Source organism: Strongylocentrotus purpuratus, unplaced genomic scaffold (assembly GCF_000002235.5).
Source record: "Strongylocentrotus purpuratus isolate Spur 01 unplaced genomic scaffold, Spur_5.0 spur5_scaffold_1, whole genome shotgun sequence".
Taxonomy (NCBI): Eukaryota; Metazoa; Echinodermata; class Echinoidea; order Camarodonta; family Strongylocentrotidae; genus Strongylocentrotus; species Strongylocentrotus purpuratus.
The window spans coordinates 46200943-46218149 of record NW_022145594.1 but is presented as its reverse complement, the minus strand read 5'-3'; the positions used below and the strand labels follow the sequence as shown (position 1 = coordinate 46218149).

The window sequence follows — 17207 nt, the reverse complement described above, 5'->3', positions numbered from 1 at the left end:
TCATTTTTTTTCTTTGTCTGCTCCTTTTTCGTCCTATGTCCTCTTACTGCCCCTACCGCCCCTAGCTACGCGCCTGCTTTAAAGGGAAAATGAAACAATCATGATTGTGATAGCACACAATTAGGTTAGTAGAAATGAAAGGGAAAAAAGATCTATTACACCAATCATGTATAAATGACGGCCGGGAGCGTCATATAGTTTTGTGTTATCGGGCGAGGGCCGGGGCGTAGGGACCAAGCGAGATTTTGCAATGTTGAATGCTGAAATTATGCATTCTAGAAAATCCCTTAGCCCAATATCTACGTTCTTTCCGCTATATTTCTTTCTAGCTATATTTCTAAATTTCCTGGGGGGCTTGTCCCCCTATCGGGCCCAGGATTGCCGCCCCTGTCCATGATTACTACCAACATGAGTTCAAATACAAGCAGAAGCGAGTTGGTATGAGCTGAATCGAAATGAAGGGCAAAATAAGAGTTGTGGAGCGGCCCTACCGTTAGTTTATAATTTGACTGTCGAGTATATAACTTCTATTTAAAAGACATCCAAAATATTGTGCCCTTTTCAAATTTCTCACTAAAGAGTGATGACCTTTGCTACAGGGGATGTTCTTAACGTTTAACTTTGAATCCGCGGCTCGAGATTTTATGCGGCCGGCCCGGCCCCCCTCTATTCAATAACGTTTGCCAAGCCTTCTGGAATGACCCCAAATCTCCCGATTCCAGTTTTCCCTTATTCGTCGTTACTGTCACTTAGCGCCATTTCCTTGTCTTTCCCCCTTTCTCACCCGACTTTTCTCCCTCCCTCCCTCCCTCTCAGTGTTATCTAGGGTACGCTCACGGTTCCCTCTCTTTGAAAGCACCCCTCTATCTCCGGTGTGTAAAGTTCAGTACGGGCCGGATTTGTGTGTATTACGGGCCGGACTTTGTTGCGTGAAAAGTAACTCTTTATCGGAAATTTTGGGAACACAAATTCGGTCCCTCCGACCCCGGAGTGGAGGGGGGGGGGGGGGGGGGGGGGGGGGCTTTCTTCTTTATCTTTTCTCTTCTCTTTTCTTCTTTTTTCCTTTCTCTTCTCCTCTCCTTTTCTCTTCTCCTTTCTTTTTTTCTCTTTTTTTTTCTTCCTCTTTTTTTTTTCTTCATTTTTTTGCGCCGCCAATAGGGGGGCCGCGGCCGTTTCGGCCCCCCCCCCTGGATCCGCCACTGTACTATTCAGATCAGATTCAGATTAATTTTATTGGTCCATTTGGAAATTCCGTCTCTCAGTGAGTCTTGTTAGCTCACTCATGATTGACATATATGATATCATCAGGGAAATGAGATCTGGAGCAATTTTTAGGGTGGAGCTTATAGCATGTCTGAGAAAATTATTTAAAAAACATTAGATCTAGACTTAATTGGCTCACGGTCATGGTGTATGAAAATGTGTATGAAAATCAAAATATAGTCTGCATTTGCAGACTACTGCATGTTTTCATTTGACCTGAAGTTTCCGCATGCTTTCTTTTTGCTTCGACTAGCAATAATTCTGTTGACAGCTGACTGGTGGTAATGGCGTCGGTGAATGAGAACCCAAATGAAGAGAATAAAGGCTACTTTGACATGCTTCCAGATGTGGCGTTAATCGAAATTTTGTCATATCTCCACGCAACTGAAGTCTCCAAAGTAACCAGTATCAGCAGACGCCTTTTCGACCTGGCGCTCACCCGTACAGCGGGGCGGTAAGCTCAGTTGAATTTTCGCTGGATTAGAGAATCGCCAGCACAGCACGTGCTCGGCATGTAGCTAGACCTCTAGGCCTACGTTAGAATCTGATTTTGAAATATTTACGTCAGACTCGGGGTCTGGACTGAATAAAGTTGTTGTTACTGTAAGACAGTAAGATGACCCACCAAGGCCAGTGAATTAATTGTAAACCCTTTCTGTATATTTGTATGATTTTTAAGGCGGAAAAGTGGAAACTGACTTCCTTTTTAAATCATTTAGAATTTAGTGCATGCAATGAGGCCCTACGGCTACACTTTTTGATATTCAATTCAAAACTTGAACGAATTCAACAGCCCTTTACTCATGTTACTCCTTAGCTTTTTTAATAATAATTTTACAAAGGTAAAATTGTGTTTGGCGGGAGGTTTTTTCATGAACCGGGAGATTCTACATGGAAGCGGAAAGAAGGGCGTGGTGGCGGGAGGGAGTCTCCCATATCCCGCTACGAGCTCGTGGGACGGTGGGAGAATAAACGTGGTTGCGTGAGACTCCCTCCAAAATAATGCAGAATGGTCGACAGCCGGCCCTGCAGTGCTGTACTCCCCAGTACAGTAGGCCATACATGTATAATTTGCAGGGCTGTCAACTTTTTTTTTGAGAACAATTTCGCAACGACTCAGCCAGCCGTTGAATAACATCAAATCAGCTTTCAATTAACATAAGAAAAAGGGATCATCATCATGGGGGACCAACAGGCACTGATTAGGCATTGTTAGCTTTATAGAGGGCGCAAGTAGCTATACGTGTCATGGGCGTAAATCCTTACGTAATACCTATTGTTCAGGGGGGATGAATGAATAGATCATCCCCCCCGGAACAATAGGTATCAATTGCAGATTTACGCCCATGATATGTGTAGTGCAGTGGGGCTGTAATTAAATGCTTGAAATTTGAATACTGTTTTACATGTGAGAATGCTCCATATAATACTGATCTCCCTTGAAGTTAAAATAAATGATTACTGTTCATTTTTTCCAGCAATGTGAACCTCTCTGGATGTCGTGACAACACATGGGGCTGGTTGCTAGACTACATGAAGACACTCTCAGGTGTGATGATTGGAGCCCTGGACCTGAGCCACAATCCTTGGATATCGGCCAAGTATTTTGAAAAACTCACCAATTTCATGGTCAATGTCACGTGTTTGGATGTGACAGGATGTTGCATCAGTGAAAAGGTGGGTGGCACAACTCGGTCGCAAGAGTTAAATTTTCTCAAAGTAGAATCAATTTAAAATCAAACAATGCAAAATTTGTAATAACTATACTTCCTTAGTCAAGTTTTACATAAGTCAAACTATTTTTGTTGCTATCCCATTACGGTCCTGACAGATTTGATTTATAAATGCTGATTATATTCTTTCATATTTTGGGTGCTGTTCTATAAATGATAATATGGAGAGAAGGTTTAGTTATTTTTTTGAAGGGTGTCTGAGATTTTTGCAAAGGGCCAACTCATAGCTCCAAGTAAAAGTGATACTTTAATCCTTGGCCCTTCTACATAGTTTATCTTTCTCCATCTTCATCCTTTGTTTGTTGTGTGTAGGGGGTGGGGAGAGGGGCAGAGCAGGTGGGGTATTTGTCTCTATTTACCTCAACATGAAATGGGAAGATTCTTTGAAAATGTAGCTAAGGAGAGGTACTGTACCTTACTTCATTTAAATTCTTCATATGATTCAACTCTGAAGCCTGTTTATAGACCAGGGGGGTGTTTCACAAAGATCCTAAGTTGAACTTATCTCTAAGTTGGACTTAAAAATTATGGAAAGCTGTTAGCGTCATTGACAATATTTTGTAAAAGTTGATTCAAAACATTCTTATTTTCAATTATCGAGAAATTTTCAATGTTGTTGATGTGGAATTTATGAAAAGTCTAAAATACTTGAATTTTCGCTTTTGAATATATTTGATTTTAAGGCTACAAAGGGCTCTCCATAATATTTAAGTCCAACTTAGAGTTAAGTTCAACTTAGGATCTTTGTGAAACACCCCCCTGTTCACGGTTAGCACATGCCAATTTCCGGTGGATATTATCCACAGATCTTCAAAACATGAAGAGGTCCCACTTTGTACATTTTGAAATAATCACTCCTACAGTGATGGAGGTGCTACATAAATAGCCTTTATTTCTCCGTTTCAAAGAATACTTCCACATGTGTATCATGGAGTGCGCTGCTTGTGCATAAATGAATAATGATTACATAACTTTCATGAGCACGCATCCAGTATTTTGTCTCCTTGTATTTCACAATTTGGTTTGCAACTTTGCAATGACCTTTATCTGCTCATGCTCAGACTGCAACTATGAACTGGCTTATTGCATGCAATATCTCACTTTCATCAGCAAAACTTTGTGATGAAATTCATCTCTAAGATTTTTTCTATGATGCACTCTGAATGAAAAATTTATCTGCTAACTTTATAATTAAATTTTTATTTGATATCTTCATTCTAGTGTATGGACATGATCCTATCCAAGGCGACCAAGCTCCACAAGCTGGCTTATACCGATCGCAACTTCACTTTCATCTCTGCACCTGAAGAAGGATCCTCTCACGAGGGAGCCCTGAGCAGCGAGAGCCTCTGTACCCTCTCTGGAATCACCCATCTCAGTATTGCATTCTTGATGTGCTGTGTGGATCTCTCTCTGGTCGCTTACTGTCCCAAACTCACTGCCTTGAGGCTTGATCACCACCTCAAAACCACAGGCTATGTACACTGCGGTTGTTCATTTCAAAATCTAACCGGTGAGTTTCTCTCTAAAAAAGAATCTTGGATGAAAGCCCCACTGCACTACTTATAGATACTTGCGCCCTCTGTATAGCAAACAATGCCTAATCAGTGCCTATTGGTCCCCCATGATCCTCTTTTTCTGATATTAATTGAGAGCTGATTTGATGAGATAACCGCCTGTCAGTGACCTTGCAGGGAGGTCTAATACCCCTTGCCAAAACTACTGCAGAACTTAGCAGAAGCGCTGTAAGTCCAGCTTATTTGAATATCTTATTCAATGATTTTTAGTAATGGTAAATTTCATTTGGAAAGCGCTTTTCGAAGAGCTTCAGAGCGTAATCAACTAGAATACATGAAATGCAGCATTGTTCAAAATGCATTGTCTATAAATAAGAAAAAATAAGTGTGCATCAAGAAGAAAAAATATGTTGATATGATTTTATCTGCATGACCCCCTCTCAATCCAGGTGTTGAATGGGAACCCGGTAGGATGCGAACGTCAATGTTATGGGATGAGCATGTGATGGTTATAGCGGAGCATTTTCATCACCTGAAGCAGTTCAGTCAGACCAGAGCTCACTCTCTAATGCATCCACAACTGACTTACATCATGAAGAATATTATCAAACATTTACTGGTAAGGAAGCTCTTTCTACTCCTCCAAATTTTGTTTTGTTATGTACTATTATATTGGTATGGTCTATAATTCTTGTTGCTTATGGTACTTACCTATTACCTTTAATAGAGGGCTTCACACCAACTGTTTTGGTATAGGGTCCAGATTAATCTTAATAGAGTCTTTGGCCCGATTTCACAAAGGAGGTTTGTCGACAAACCTAGGTTTAAGCGCGTCATATGACGCTACAAACCTTTCTCGAAACACATTGAAATGCGTATATAACCATGGTTTGAAACAAATAAATAGAAGAAAGGCAAATAAAAGGAAGGGATAGGTGGAAATGAAAGAAAAATTGAATTATTAGTACAGGTGCTAAGATCATAGGAAAACTTGAAATTTGCTTTAAACTTCACTTTGTCGTGCAGTCATGCATATGAATGTGCAGTTCATAAACTCGTGAATCTGAAATACTCTTTTGTAAAGTCAGTCGAAAATCTTTTGCAATTAACCTATACCAACATGAACCGGGCAGCACCTTTATTAAGTCTATGGGGATGAGAGAATACAGTATTCAAGGGGTTCATGACACCATGAAATATTTAACTCTTCAATATTTTCTCTCTTCCTACAGCTAAACGGGGCAAGCTTCACCAAGCTGTTCTTCTCACGGGCAATATCGGCGACTGAAAATGATCAAATTTTCCAAAGTAAGCTAAATGATAAGCCTTACTGGTCGTCAAACCTTAGCCACGCAGACATGCCATTTGACTTGAAGAGGACTGTACCTTCTCTACGCTACCTCAGAACAGACCTTGTCTGTCTTAAGAATGTGGAAGATCACACCTTCAAGCAGTTCCCAAATCTGCAGTATCTGCGTTTATGTCAGGGAACTTCTGAGAAGGTAATGAGACTTTCTTCAAGTATCTGTATAGTCCTCTGAGTAGAGTACTGTCATTCGTATGTGAGGTGCTGTCAATTAGCGTTCCATACTCCATACCCGATTCTCAATAAACAACTGATTATCTTTAACAAACATAAATTATTTATGGCAGAATTTGATCACTTCTTTGAGTATTAAAGGCAGGCTTTACTACTTCAGCAAGAAGGGATTAGACCACCCAGCGAGCCAGCGAGGTCACTGTGACAGGTGGATATCTCATTAACTCAGCTCCCATTTAACAGAAGAAAAAGAGGATCATGGGGGACCAACAGGCACGGATTTGGGAAGTTTTCTTTATAGAGGGAGCAAGTAGCTTCAAGTAGGACAGTGTGCCTTTAAAGGCCTATCACCACATTGATTTCCAGCATTGAAATGTGAGATATTATCCCACTTACACTTAATTGCAAATGTTAAAGTGTAATGCTTTTAATAATAGTGAACACTTATAATGCACAATGTCTCTCAAAAATGTCACCTCTGGCGCAGTTGTGTGAAAATTTTATAACTGTGGGCATACGACCATCAAGTGATTCAAGAAAGAAAGTAAAATAAACCTAAGTTAAATTTTGAAGAAAATGATTTTCTATTTGTTTCAAATTGTATCTGTTTGTTTTTTTAACAGATGGAGAGGCTGATTCTAGAGCTGCTTCCCCAAGTGGCTTCTGCTTGTCCTAATCTGCTGGGTCTGTGCTTACCAGGAATTCACATCCATCCAACCACTCTGGACACTCCAGTCTCTCAAATCCTGGGCAGAATGAAGAGTAAGAACTTCTGAGTGTTCAACCCTTGTAAATATGAAACTGAACGGTATTTTAAATGTGATAATGTGTGCTGTATAAAAAAGATTAATAACAGCCGATTCCAGTAGTTCTGTAACTGCCTTGTTTTGGCTTCTGCTTGTCTTCATATTTTGGATTCGTGTTTACCAGGGCTACTGTTCACTTTAACAACCAACAACAGTCCACTTGCTTGAATGTTGGGCAAGCTGAAAAGTACTCCGTCTCTCTCCCACTCTCTTTTTATTTCCATCGCTCTCTCTCCTAGTCCTACTCTCTATTTCTGCCCCTCACTCTTTCTGTTTCTATCTCTCTCTCTCCTACTCTATGCCCCACTCTCTTTCTTTTTCCATCTCTGCCCCCACTCTGTTCCTGTTTCCATCTCTCCCTTATTCTCTCCTACTCTCTATCTCTGCCCCCACTCTCTTTCGGTTTCTCTCTCTCTCTCCTACTCTCTATCTCTGCCCCCACTCTCTTTCGGTTTCTCTCTCTCTCTCTCCTACTCTCTATCTCTGCCCACTCTCTTTCGGTTTCTCTCTCTCTCTCTCCTACTCTCTATCTCTGCCCACTCTCTTTCGGTTTCTCTCTCTCTCTCTCCTACTCTCTATCTCTGCCCACTCTCTTTCGGTTTCTCTCTCTCTCTATCCTACTCTCTATCTCTGCCCACTCTCTTTCGGTTTCTCTCTCTCTCTCTCCTACTCTCTATCTCTGCCCACTCTCTTTCGGTCTCTCTCTCTCTCTCTCTCCTACTCTCTATCTCTGCCCACTCTCTTTCGGTTTCTCTCTCTCTCTCTCTCTCCTCACTAATTCACAGCCATCATGTTTCATTTGGCCTTTTCTTCACTCTAAGTCTCCTTTCTCTTTATGTTCTTTATTTGCAGAGCTGCAGTATCTGTCCATTTCTCCTTGTGCGTTTGGGATACACAGCCGGACTAATCATTCAATGTAAGTGTTTGTTCCATGCTCAAGCAGTATCAGGCCTGATAATTACCTGATTTTTTCCCCTCCAGATCCCCCCCCCCCCCCCCCTCCCCGATAATTTCCTCCCAGGTTTTTTGTTCTTTCTGATTTTTCCCCAATTTTCTGATTTTTTTTAGTGCCCACTATCACCCCTGGAGTATACACAAGTACAAATGCTGCTTACAAATTTATTACGCAATTCAAGTTCAGTAACATTGATATAAATTGTATCCCCCGGCAGTATGCCGGTGGGGTACTTTGGATTCAACAGCGTTAAGCCGCCGCGTCATATTCTTGTGTGCGCTCTAACTGCCACATTCCTGGACGGATTTCTTTCAAATTTCTTTTGAATTTTGTATGGAGGTGTATCATGGTATAATCTCAACACCTATAACTTTTGGTGATGCTGCCCCCAGTGTTCCGTCTTCTATAGGGTAACAGGCCATATTTTTATGCCTCCGTTGCGAAGTAGCCGGAGGCATTATGTTTTCAGGTTGTCCGTCCATGAACTGATAAGATTTTGGGGTCAAGGTCAAAGGTCATGGGGCTCATTATGCAAAAATAGCTTGTGATAGCATTATCATTAGAACAGATTGATGGATTCCTGCCAAACTTAGATCATGTATGTATCTGGCAGAGCCAATGAACTAAATAGATTCTTGGGTCATGGGCTCATTATGTATGCAAAAATAGCTTGTGAATGCATTCTCATTATAACTGATAGATGGATTACTATTTAACTTAGGACATCTTGCAGAGCCAATGAACTGAGTAGATTTTAGGGTCATGAGGTCAAAGATCAAAGGGTCATATATGTATATGAGAAATTGCTGGTAATCGCGATATTCTGAGAACCTGTTAATGGATTACCATTGAACTTGAATTTGAAAAATTTCTTCTGTTTTGGTTTGTAAAATTGCTCTATGACGGAGGCATCATTTTCGACTGTGCGCAGTTGAAGTTCCATCTAGTTGTGGATGGTTTGTGTGCCCTCTATAGGCCACATTTCTCAAGGTATTTCGTTCAAATTTTTAACAAAGGTGTATCATGGTATAATCTACAAGCCTATAGATTTTGGTGATGCTGCCTCCAGTGTTCAATCTTTTATAGTGTCAAAGGTCATATTTTTATAGATGTCTTTGTGGCACTCTAGTTTGTGGTCTAACTGTATTATTCCTTAACAGATTTCTTTCAAATTTTGTATGGAGGTGTATCTTGGTATAATCTACACACATACAACTTTTGGCGATGCTGCCCCCAGTGTTCCGTCTTCTATAGAATCAAAAGGTCATATTTTGATGGGTGTCTAGTGTGCGCTCTGCGGGTCATATTTCATCACGGATTTCTTTCAAATTTCGTATAGAGAATGAGAAATGTATCTTGGTACAATTTACACTTTTGGGCGATGCTGCCCTCATTGTTCAGTCTTTTATGTGCCACATTTCTTGACAAATTTCTTTCAAATGTTGTATGGAGGTGTGTCTTAGTACCGTCTAAACATCTTTAGTGTTTGGTTATGCTGCCACCTGTGTTCCATTTGTTATAGGGTCAATGGTCATATTTTGGTGGCTGTCTTTTGTGCGCTCTAACTGCTACATTTCTAACTGACAGATATCTTTCAAATTTTCTACAGAGATGCCATATACTCTAATCTACACACATATTGTTTTGGTGATGCTGTTCCTAGTCTTGACAATAGTCTGAGTTACCAGTGGTGATCTCTATGTCATCCTTTTGTTTCAGGGAGGGGAGAGGGGACTTTGTCCCTCCTTCGAACATAAGGATGACGCAAAATCGCTGCCACTGCCGGGGGATACATTCGCATTGCACGGCAATACAGATTGCGATATTTCTAGTTCTACTACAGCTTTGAGAAAAGAATAATTATGTGATATGTTCAGCAAAGAGTATGTGTTGTGATAGTTTAGTTGCTTGTGTATTCTTTATTATGTAACAGCAATCAGCTTTAACAATACACCCTTTCACGGTTACAAGAGTGCGCATGCGCAGAAATTGGCACCATTTTCCTCACAATTTAAAATGGTGCCTATGTCAATAATGATGTGAGCTCGCAGCGCAGGTAATGACGCAACAATACATGCACATCTGAAAACATTGATGACGCAATGTTTACTCACAAATTAAAATGGCTGCCTTAACCGTGAAGGGGTGTATTGCCATCAAGCAGATAATAATCAGTATTTTTGTTTCCAACTTGTTTTGTAGATTTGACACTAAAGAAGACATCGCAGAGAGGGCCTCAGCGCTACCCAAGGGCATTGAAAATGTAAGTATGTCTATTCTGCAGTGATACAATCCTCTGGTGACATTTGTTCTGAGCTTGATGTTGATATTTGGTAATTTGTATGCCTCCGCAACAAAGTAGCGGGGAGCATGATGTTTTGGGGTTGTCCGCCTGTCCGTCCTTATATCCTGTTCTCGTGATCACATTATTAGTAGAACCGATGGACGGATTACCATCAAACTCAGGACATGTATGTATCTTGCAGAGCCAATAAACTGATTAGATTTTTGGGTCATGATGTCAAAGATCAAAGGGTCATACATGTACGGAGTGTCCAGAATCATCAATAATCTTTCATATGGCCATCAGCTGATGTATGTTATCAGTATTTGTACCAAAATGTGCTCCATAAATTGACTCAATTAAAGTTCACATTTGTTGTTGGTGTTCATTTTTAGAATAAACCCTGCTTCTGAATGTTTTTCACTAAATCGATTTGAGATACTTGACTAGTAGGCTGACACAGTTTCTACCAAAACTGTTCAGCAGGTATTATTTATTTGAAGACTACAATATTCAGCTTAAGTTTTCTTCTTTTTTAATTTTTTAAAATTATATCTGATTGTTATTTATACAAACAGAGCCAGACTCCTGATGATTTAGGAAAGGACATATCAGGTCTGGTCCAATCCTGTCCTGGTCTTACAGAACTAGAACTGATCAATCCACAGACTAGGGTCTCCCTAGGGTATCCCTATGATGGCATCAGCGATTCAAGGTGAGCTCAGCTGTCTAAGACATTCATCCACTATTCTTTGACCAGGGGAGTGTTTCACAAAGACTAAGGTCGACTTTAAGTTGGATTTAACTATGGCAGGCCGTTCATGCCGCTGTTTGGTCTCAGCATTTACTGGCATTGGTCTCTCAAGGACATACAAATCATGGTCACACATCTACAGAATTTACATTATTTGATAGTTCATTATTGAAGGAAAAAATATCTAAAGATCATGCTTGAGCGACCAATAGTGAGAGCAACCAATAGCATGAATTGCCTGTCATAGTTAAAGGTAATACAAAGTTTTGGTATAGGGTCGTGAATTTGGTTCAAATGAACATATTGGAAGCATATGCGATCCTACAATATTCACTGTTCGTTGTCGCGGTCGAAATCGACTCTAAAGTTATGAAATTATAAATAATAAACACTTTATGTTGTATAGCTCCCTCTCATGGTCAAGATATTATGTTTCTTGACTAAAATTGACCGATTAGCTATTCTCGTTCGGAAATTATATACAACCACATACTCTGAGATTTTCATGGTGGCAGCTACCATTGTACGGCCGTAGGAGCTATTTGAAATTTATCAAAATTTACCGGGAGCACCGGTAAATCTTTATATTCAATTTTTCTCAAAAGCAGAAGTGTTTTAGGAGCTAACATTTCTGGTGTTTTTGATATATCCACAGGGGCATCCAAATATATCGAAATTGTAAAGAATCACTATCCACCCAATTTTCAAAATTTCCCAAAACTTTGTATTACCTAAGTCCAACTTAAATTCAATCTCAGTCTTTGTGAAACACCCCCCCCCCCCCCAGGTATAGTAAGTAGAATGTGCTGTATAAAACGCAATTAAACGTGCGTATGTAATTCCCACCAATAACAAAACATTGTTTATTTTAGAATTGATGACCTTTCATGAAGTCATCCATTATAGATAGATCATATTGAGGGTTCAGTGACACAAAGATGTAACTCCATATTTTGCCAAAATGAGTATTTGTAATCAAAATGTTCAGAAAAATGTGGGCTTTCCAGGAAACACAAAGATTTAACTCCACCCAACACCCCATTAAAGTCAATGGCTAGTGAAACATAGACTGAACTCCTTAAGGCCCAAGTGCTCAATGACCCATAAACCACTTTTTCTCAAAATGGAGTTACATCTTTATGTCACTGACCCCTTGATATGAATTTGTTTGATTCCTTTTAGCATTGAAGGCTGCAGAGGAACTTCTAAAGGCATGGTTCCAACAGATGAAACCCTCTCTGTCCTCGGCCACCTCAAGTACCTTCAGAGACTTACTCTAGGTGGGGTTTCAGGTATTCGCCATGGGGCGGGATTCAGCACCATCTTCAAGGAATGCCGCCAGCTGTCCTTCCTGTCCCTGGCAGACTTTGGACTGAGAGGGCACTGTTCCTGGATGCCAGCATTCTGCGATGCTCTCAAGTTTGCTACATCGCTGCAGGATTTAAGGTGCGTCATAAGATCAAGTGTCTTTAAACATATAAAAAATTGGTGATGATGATGATGATGATAGTGATGACGATGTCTATAGTGAAGGTGGTGGTTGTGATGGTGGTGATGATGGTGATGGTGATGATGGTGATGATGATGATGATGATGGTGATGGTGACGATGATGATGATGATGATGATGGTGGTGATGATGGTGATGATGATGATGGTGATGATGATGGTGATGATGACGATGGTGATGATGATGATAATGATGATGGTGATGATGATGATGATGATGATGATGATGATGATTATGATAATGATTATGATAATTTTCCATGATTTCTAAGAAAGCAAATATGTTTGATCAACAATGACGGCCGCATCCTACCGGGTACCCATTTGACACCTGGGTGGAGAGTAGCAAGTTCAGGTTAATATCTTGCCAAAGGATATTAGTGCTGTATCGGGATTCGCATCTCCAGTCAACCGTTGGTCCCCCATGGCCCCCTTTTTCTTATGTTAATTGAGAGCTGATTTGATGAGATAACTTACTTTCGGTGACTATGTGGTCACTTTGATACAAACTTTATATTGTCAATGTTGTAATGGTCCATTTTCTAATGCATTTATTTACCAGGATTGATCTCAAGAATCTTAATGTATCAATTCGGCTTCAGAGTTCACTTCAGCACTGCAAGAAGTTGAGAAGGATCTGCTTGATATCTGAGAATGGAAGGTAAGTAAATGGATACCTGGGGAGTGTTTCACAAAGACTAAGATAGACTTAATTTTGACTTAACTATGGCAGGCTGTTCATGCCACTAATAACCATTTCTCACATAGGTTTCTCGATGGACGTACTGATAAGATTTTAGGGTCATGAGGTCAAAGGTCATGGGAGTCATTATATATGCAAAAATAGCTTGTGATCGCATTATTACTAGAACAGATGGACGAATTACCATCAAACTCGAGACATTTATATGTATCTTGCAAAGCCAATGAACTTATAAGATTTTAGGGTCATGAGGTCAAAGATAAAAGGGTCATACATTTATATCAAAAATAGCTGGTAATCATGATATTCTGAAAACCTGTTAATGGATTACAATTAAACTTTGAATTTGAAAAATTGCTTCTGTTTTGGTTTGTGAAATTAAGTTCCATCTAGTTTACCCCTGAAAAGTTAATTTCAAGATGTAACATGGCCACTGTGTATCAGTATGGGCAGTATGCGTCTTATTTTTTCGTACCACAGCGAGCCCAGATTCCAGTATTTTCATACAGAACAAGCTACAAAAGCTTGCAAAGAGGTCACAAACATCTAGACTTTGATTATTTATTGCTTTGCCTCACTATTTATAAAGGCAAAAAAAGTGAATAAATACTGAGGTTCGAACCCTCAAGTCAAACTCGAAAGTGCTATTAGTATAACTATAACGCTGTCCTTACGGATTGAGCTAACGATTGGTTGATGAAAGATTGATTTGTATAATTACTATCACCCTATTAACATCCCTACCAGATTCCATGTGCGCATGCTCGGGTTTCCTTCGTGAGCTTAATCTGGGCTCCCTGTGGTACGAAAAAATAAGACGCGGGCTGTATGGTATGCAGAGGAGTCCAAAATGGCTTTTTGCAAGTAAAATATTGTCTGTTTAGAGCCAGAAAGGCAATCTCTGTAAAATGGCTCTTTGTATAGTGATACGATGTACAGAGCTGCCAACCATTCCGTTTTTGCCAGAAATACTCCGTTTTTTCCTCCCAATTACGGTATTACGTTTTTTCTTCATAAAATATGTTTTTTAATAATTTTTTTAATTTTTTATTTTTTTATTTTTTTATTTTTTTACATACCGCATGTCAAACAACTGCCCTAAAATGGTGATTTGATCACAAATTCAATAGAAAAATAATTTTAAAACATACTTGAAGAGAAATGAAAATGAAATGCCGATAATACCGAAATAAACACCAAAAAAATTACCTGCTTGTATGGAAAAAACAGCATGATGAATGAACATTTATGCATTGGAAGTGTGTCGCGCGTGGTTTTAACTTTCTTTTTAATGAATTCCTTTTTTTTTGCTTGAAATTCCTTTTTTTTGCCATCATGATTCCTTTTTTTGGTCGCACAAGGTTGGCAGCTCTGGATGTAATGCCCTTCTGGCTTTTTACAGACGATACGTTTGTGACAGATACCTTGTCCTGAATAATGGTTTGATTTATCAAATTTGATTTCTGTGTAGGATTGAGAAACCAGCACCATCACATTTCATGGAGCTTGTAGAGAGCTGTCCAGATCTCTATCTGTTGGTTCTTTTTACGGCAGACTCTTTTCCAGTGAGGAAGAATCTGGGATGGTACATCAAGAAGGGGTGAGTGTAATGTAGCATTTAAAGCCCCACTGTACTACTTGTAGCTACTTGCTCCCTCTATATAGAAAACAATGCCTAATCGGTGACCATTGGTCCCCCATGATCCTCTTTTTCTTATGTTAATTGAGAGCTGAGTTGATGAGATAGCCACCTGTCACTGACCACACTGTGTGGTCTAATCCCTCCTGGCCAAAAAGTACAGCCGGCCTTTAAAGTTGCATAGTAGTGGGCTCTCATGGCGGATTCGACACCACTCCGGTGTACACCAAGGTCAATCACCAAGATTAGCCTTCAGTTTCATGACCAACAGGCCTTATGTAATGCTCTGCATTTTCCACCTTTCGACCCGTATGGAGACTAAGGGGTTACTTCTTGATGGGACCACAGGCTTGCTTTGTTTAACCCTATTTAGCCCGGGCTATTTTGATACTGCATAGCCCGGGGGGGGCTTCTAAAGCCCCCCCCCCCCCCTATGATCTCGGCCGTGAAACGACCGATCGCCGCGGAAATTTGCATACATGTCAAGTGAAGTGTATAGAATACTATGGTAATTTCTTGAAAAATTCACTCATTTGCATATTTAGGGTAATTTATGCAAATAAGGTCATAAAATTCACATTTTTGCCCATAAATCAGACAATATTCATATTTAAGCATTCATTTTCACTACATATAATTGTTAGACCATTTGGAATAATAATACAACACAAACAATTGAGGGTAGTGAGCATGATTTTTGTTTTTCTTACTCAACACCCCCCCCCCTTCCCTGTTGAAAACCATAACAAAATTGTTTACGATGTCCCTCGAAGCAGTTCCCCAAAGTTGACAGCCCTGCATAATTTGTACGTCAGATGAGAAAACCTCTTGTGAGGTCCCCGTAAAAAGGGACTCTGGCTTTAATAGTACTTATGTTTTTCCTCTGTCGTAGGTGCAAGGAGATTAGGCCATCGCTGCTTGTAGACTTTGGATCGTCAGAAGAGCTGAAGTCAGTAGTGAGCCGAATGGATAGACTCTCATTTGTACCCAACATCGAGTGGGGAGAGTTTTTTTATTTCAAGTACCATGTATGTAGCCCCGAGAGACACAATGGCATCACGTAACATAGATCTGAGAGAGCTAGTGTTCTTCAAGCACCAGGTGTGTAAGTCGGAGAAACACGATGGAATGAACCAGGAACCATCCAAGAAGCTCGATTGCATCACATAATGACTTTCAAGATTGATTGTCTCGACTGCTGACGGTAAGAAAGCCATTCATAAGACAAGGGCAAGCTCACTTCAGGAGCGACACCCTGGAATCATGCAACACTTGTCAAGAAGAGGTAATAATGTGTATTCCTTTGTTTTTCTTGTTTTTCAAATACGTTAAAGGGCATTATTTTGATGTAAGCATTTATTTTGTATTCTGTTTTTGTTGTTGTAATGACAGAATGTCTTATTTTAAGCCATGTTCTATCTCAACCTAATAGTTATCAGCTATGATATCTTAGGAGGTTGTGCTTCAAACATTTTTTGTTTATGCACTCTTCCTACTATGTATTATTTCTCGATGTAACCCGCTGAATTTTATTATCTGTAAACAATTATTTTACATGGTGAATAAATCAAACAAACAAATTTGCGCGATGACAAAAAATTACAACTTAATGAAGGCCGATAAACAAAGTGGTAAAAGAAGACAAGAACTACAGAGTTTGACATACTCAAAGCATAAAGTTATAGGGAAATAATAATGACCTATGCATGTATGTGTACTTCTCTTTCGTGAATAATGCACGGTGTAGATGATAGAATGAAAAAAAAAAAGTTTGATTCAAGGGTATCCAGAAAATAAATATACTGGACTATGTTAGTTAGGAGGTAATAGAATGAAGAGTTTTTGTTCCTTTATCTAAGAATCTTTTAAAGCATGTCTGTACTAGTTTGGCCAGGGGGGTTAGACCTCCCTGCAAGGTCACTGACAGATGGTTATCTCATCAAATCAGCTCTCAATTAACATAAGAAAAAGAGGATCATGGGGGACCAACAGGCACCGATTAGACATTGTTTGCTATATAGAGGGCGCAAGTAGCTATAAGTAGTGCAGTGGGGCTTTAAAAGGCACCATTGAACATCTTGGAGATCTATCAGTTCAAAGACCTCTTTCTATGGAAATAACAGAGGAGGTCTCTAAAGAAAGATCAAGGGTTTCCAAGTTTAAAATTATATACTAAGATTTTATGGATGTAGAGGGGATAGAAAGAAGAAATTTTATTCCCATTTTCTTAAAAAATAACCCATTGACCTTCTTCAAGTTGGTGATCCATCGGTTCCAAGAGTACTCTCGATGGAAGTCACATAGGAAGACTTTGAGGAAAGGGTCAAGGGTGTCCAAAGCCAAATATGGCATGCTCCCTGATTTGTAGTGATGAAGCAGTGGCCGGCTCAAAGAATATTCCACCCTTTACTTTCATTTTGTTTAGAGGAGACCCCATTTTCCATGTGCCTTCCCCACCATTTGCAGGCTTTACTGTATCTTGGAGTGGCCTGAGAAAACTTTTAA

At 39.8% G+C, this 17207-nt stretch overlaps 1 protein-coding gene across 1 annotated transcript; it reads left to right on the top strand.

Annotated features, from left to right (window-relative positions):
• Positions 1–1395: 1395 nt before the first annotated feature.
• Positions 1396–16458, top strand: LOC115921162. The gene is made up of 13 exons (XM_030978340.1): positions 1396–1717; positions 2742–2940; positions 4218–4509; positions 4963–5132; positions 5746–6015; positions 6677–6815; positions 7712–7775; positions 10017–10077; positions 10677–10813; positions 12035–12298; positions 12923–13021; positions 14535–14663; positions 15595–16458. The coding sequence occupies exons 1-13, from the start codon at positions 1548–1550 to the stop codon at positions 15764–15766; spliced, it is 2166 nt and encodes a 721-aa protein (XP_030834200.1). The 5' UTR covers positions 1396–1547; the 3' UTR covers positions 15767–16458.
• Positions 16459–17207: the final 749 nt, after the last annotated feature.

Excerpts from the sequence above, each read along its gene's own strand:
- LOC115921162 (XM_030978340.1), top strand. The coding sequence starts at position 1,548 with ATGGCGTCGGTGAATGAGAACCCAAATGAAGAGAATAAAGGCTACTTT. Across the intron at positions 10,078-10,676 it reads TACCCAAGGGCATTGAAAAT|AGCCAGACTCCTGATGATTT; the intron begins GTAAGTATGTCT and ends TTATACAAACAG. Across the intron at positions 13,022-14,534 it reads TTGATATCTGAGAATGGAAG|GATTGAGAAACCAGCACCAT; the intron begins GTAAGTAAATGG and ends ATTTCTGTGTAG.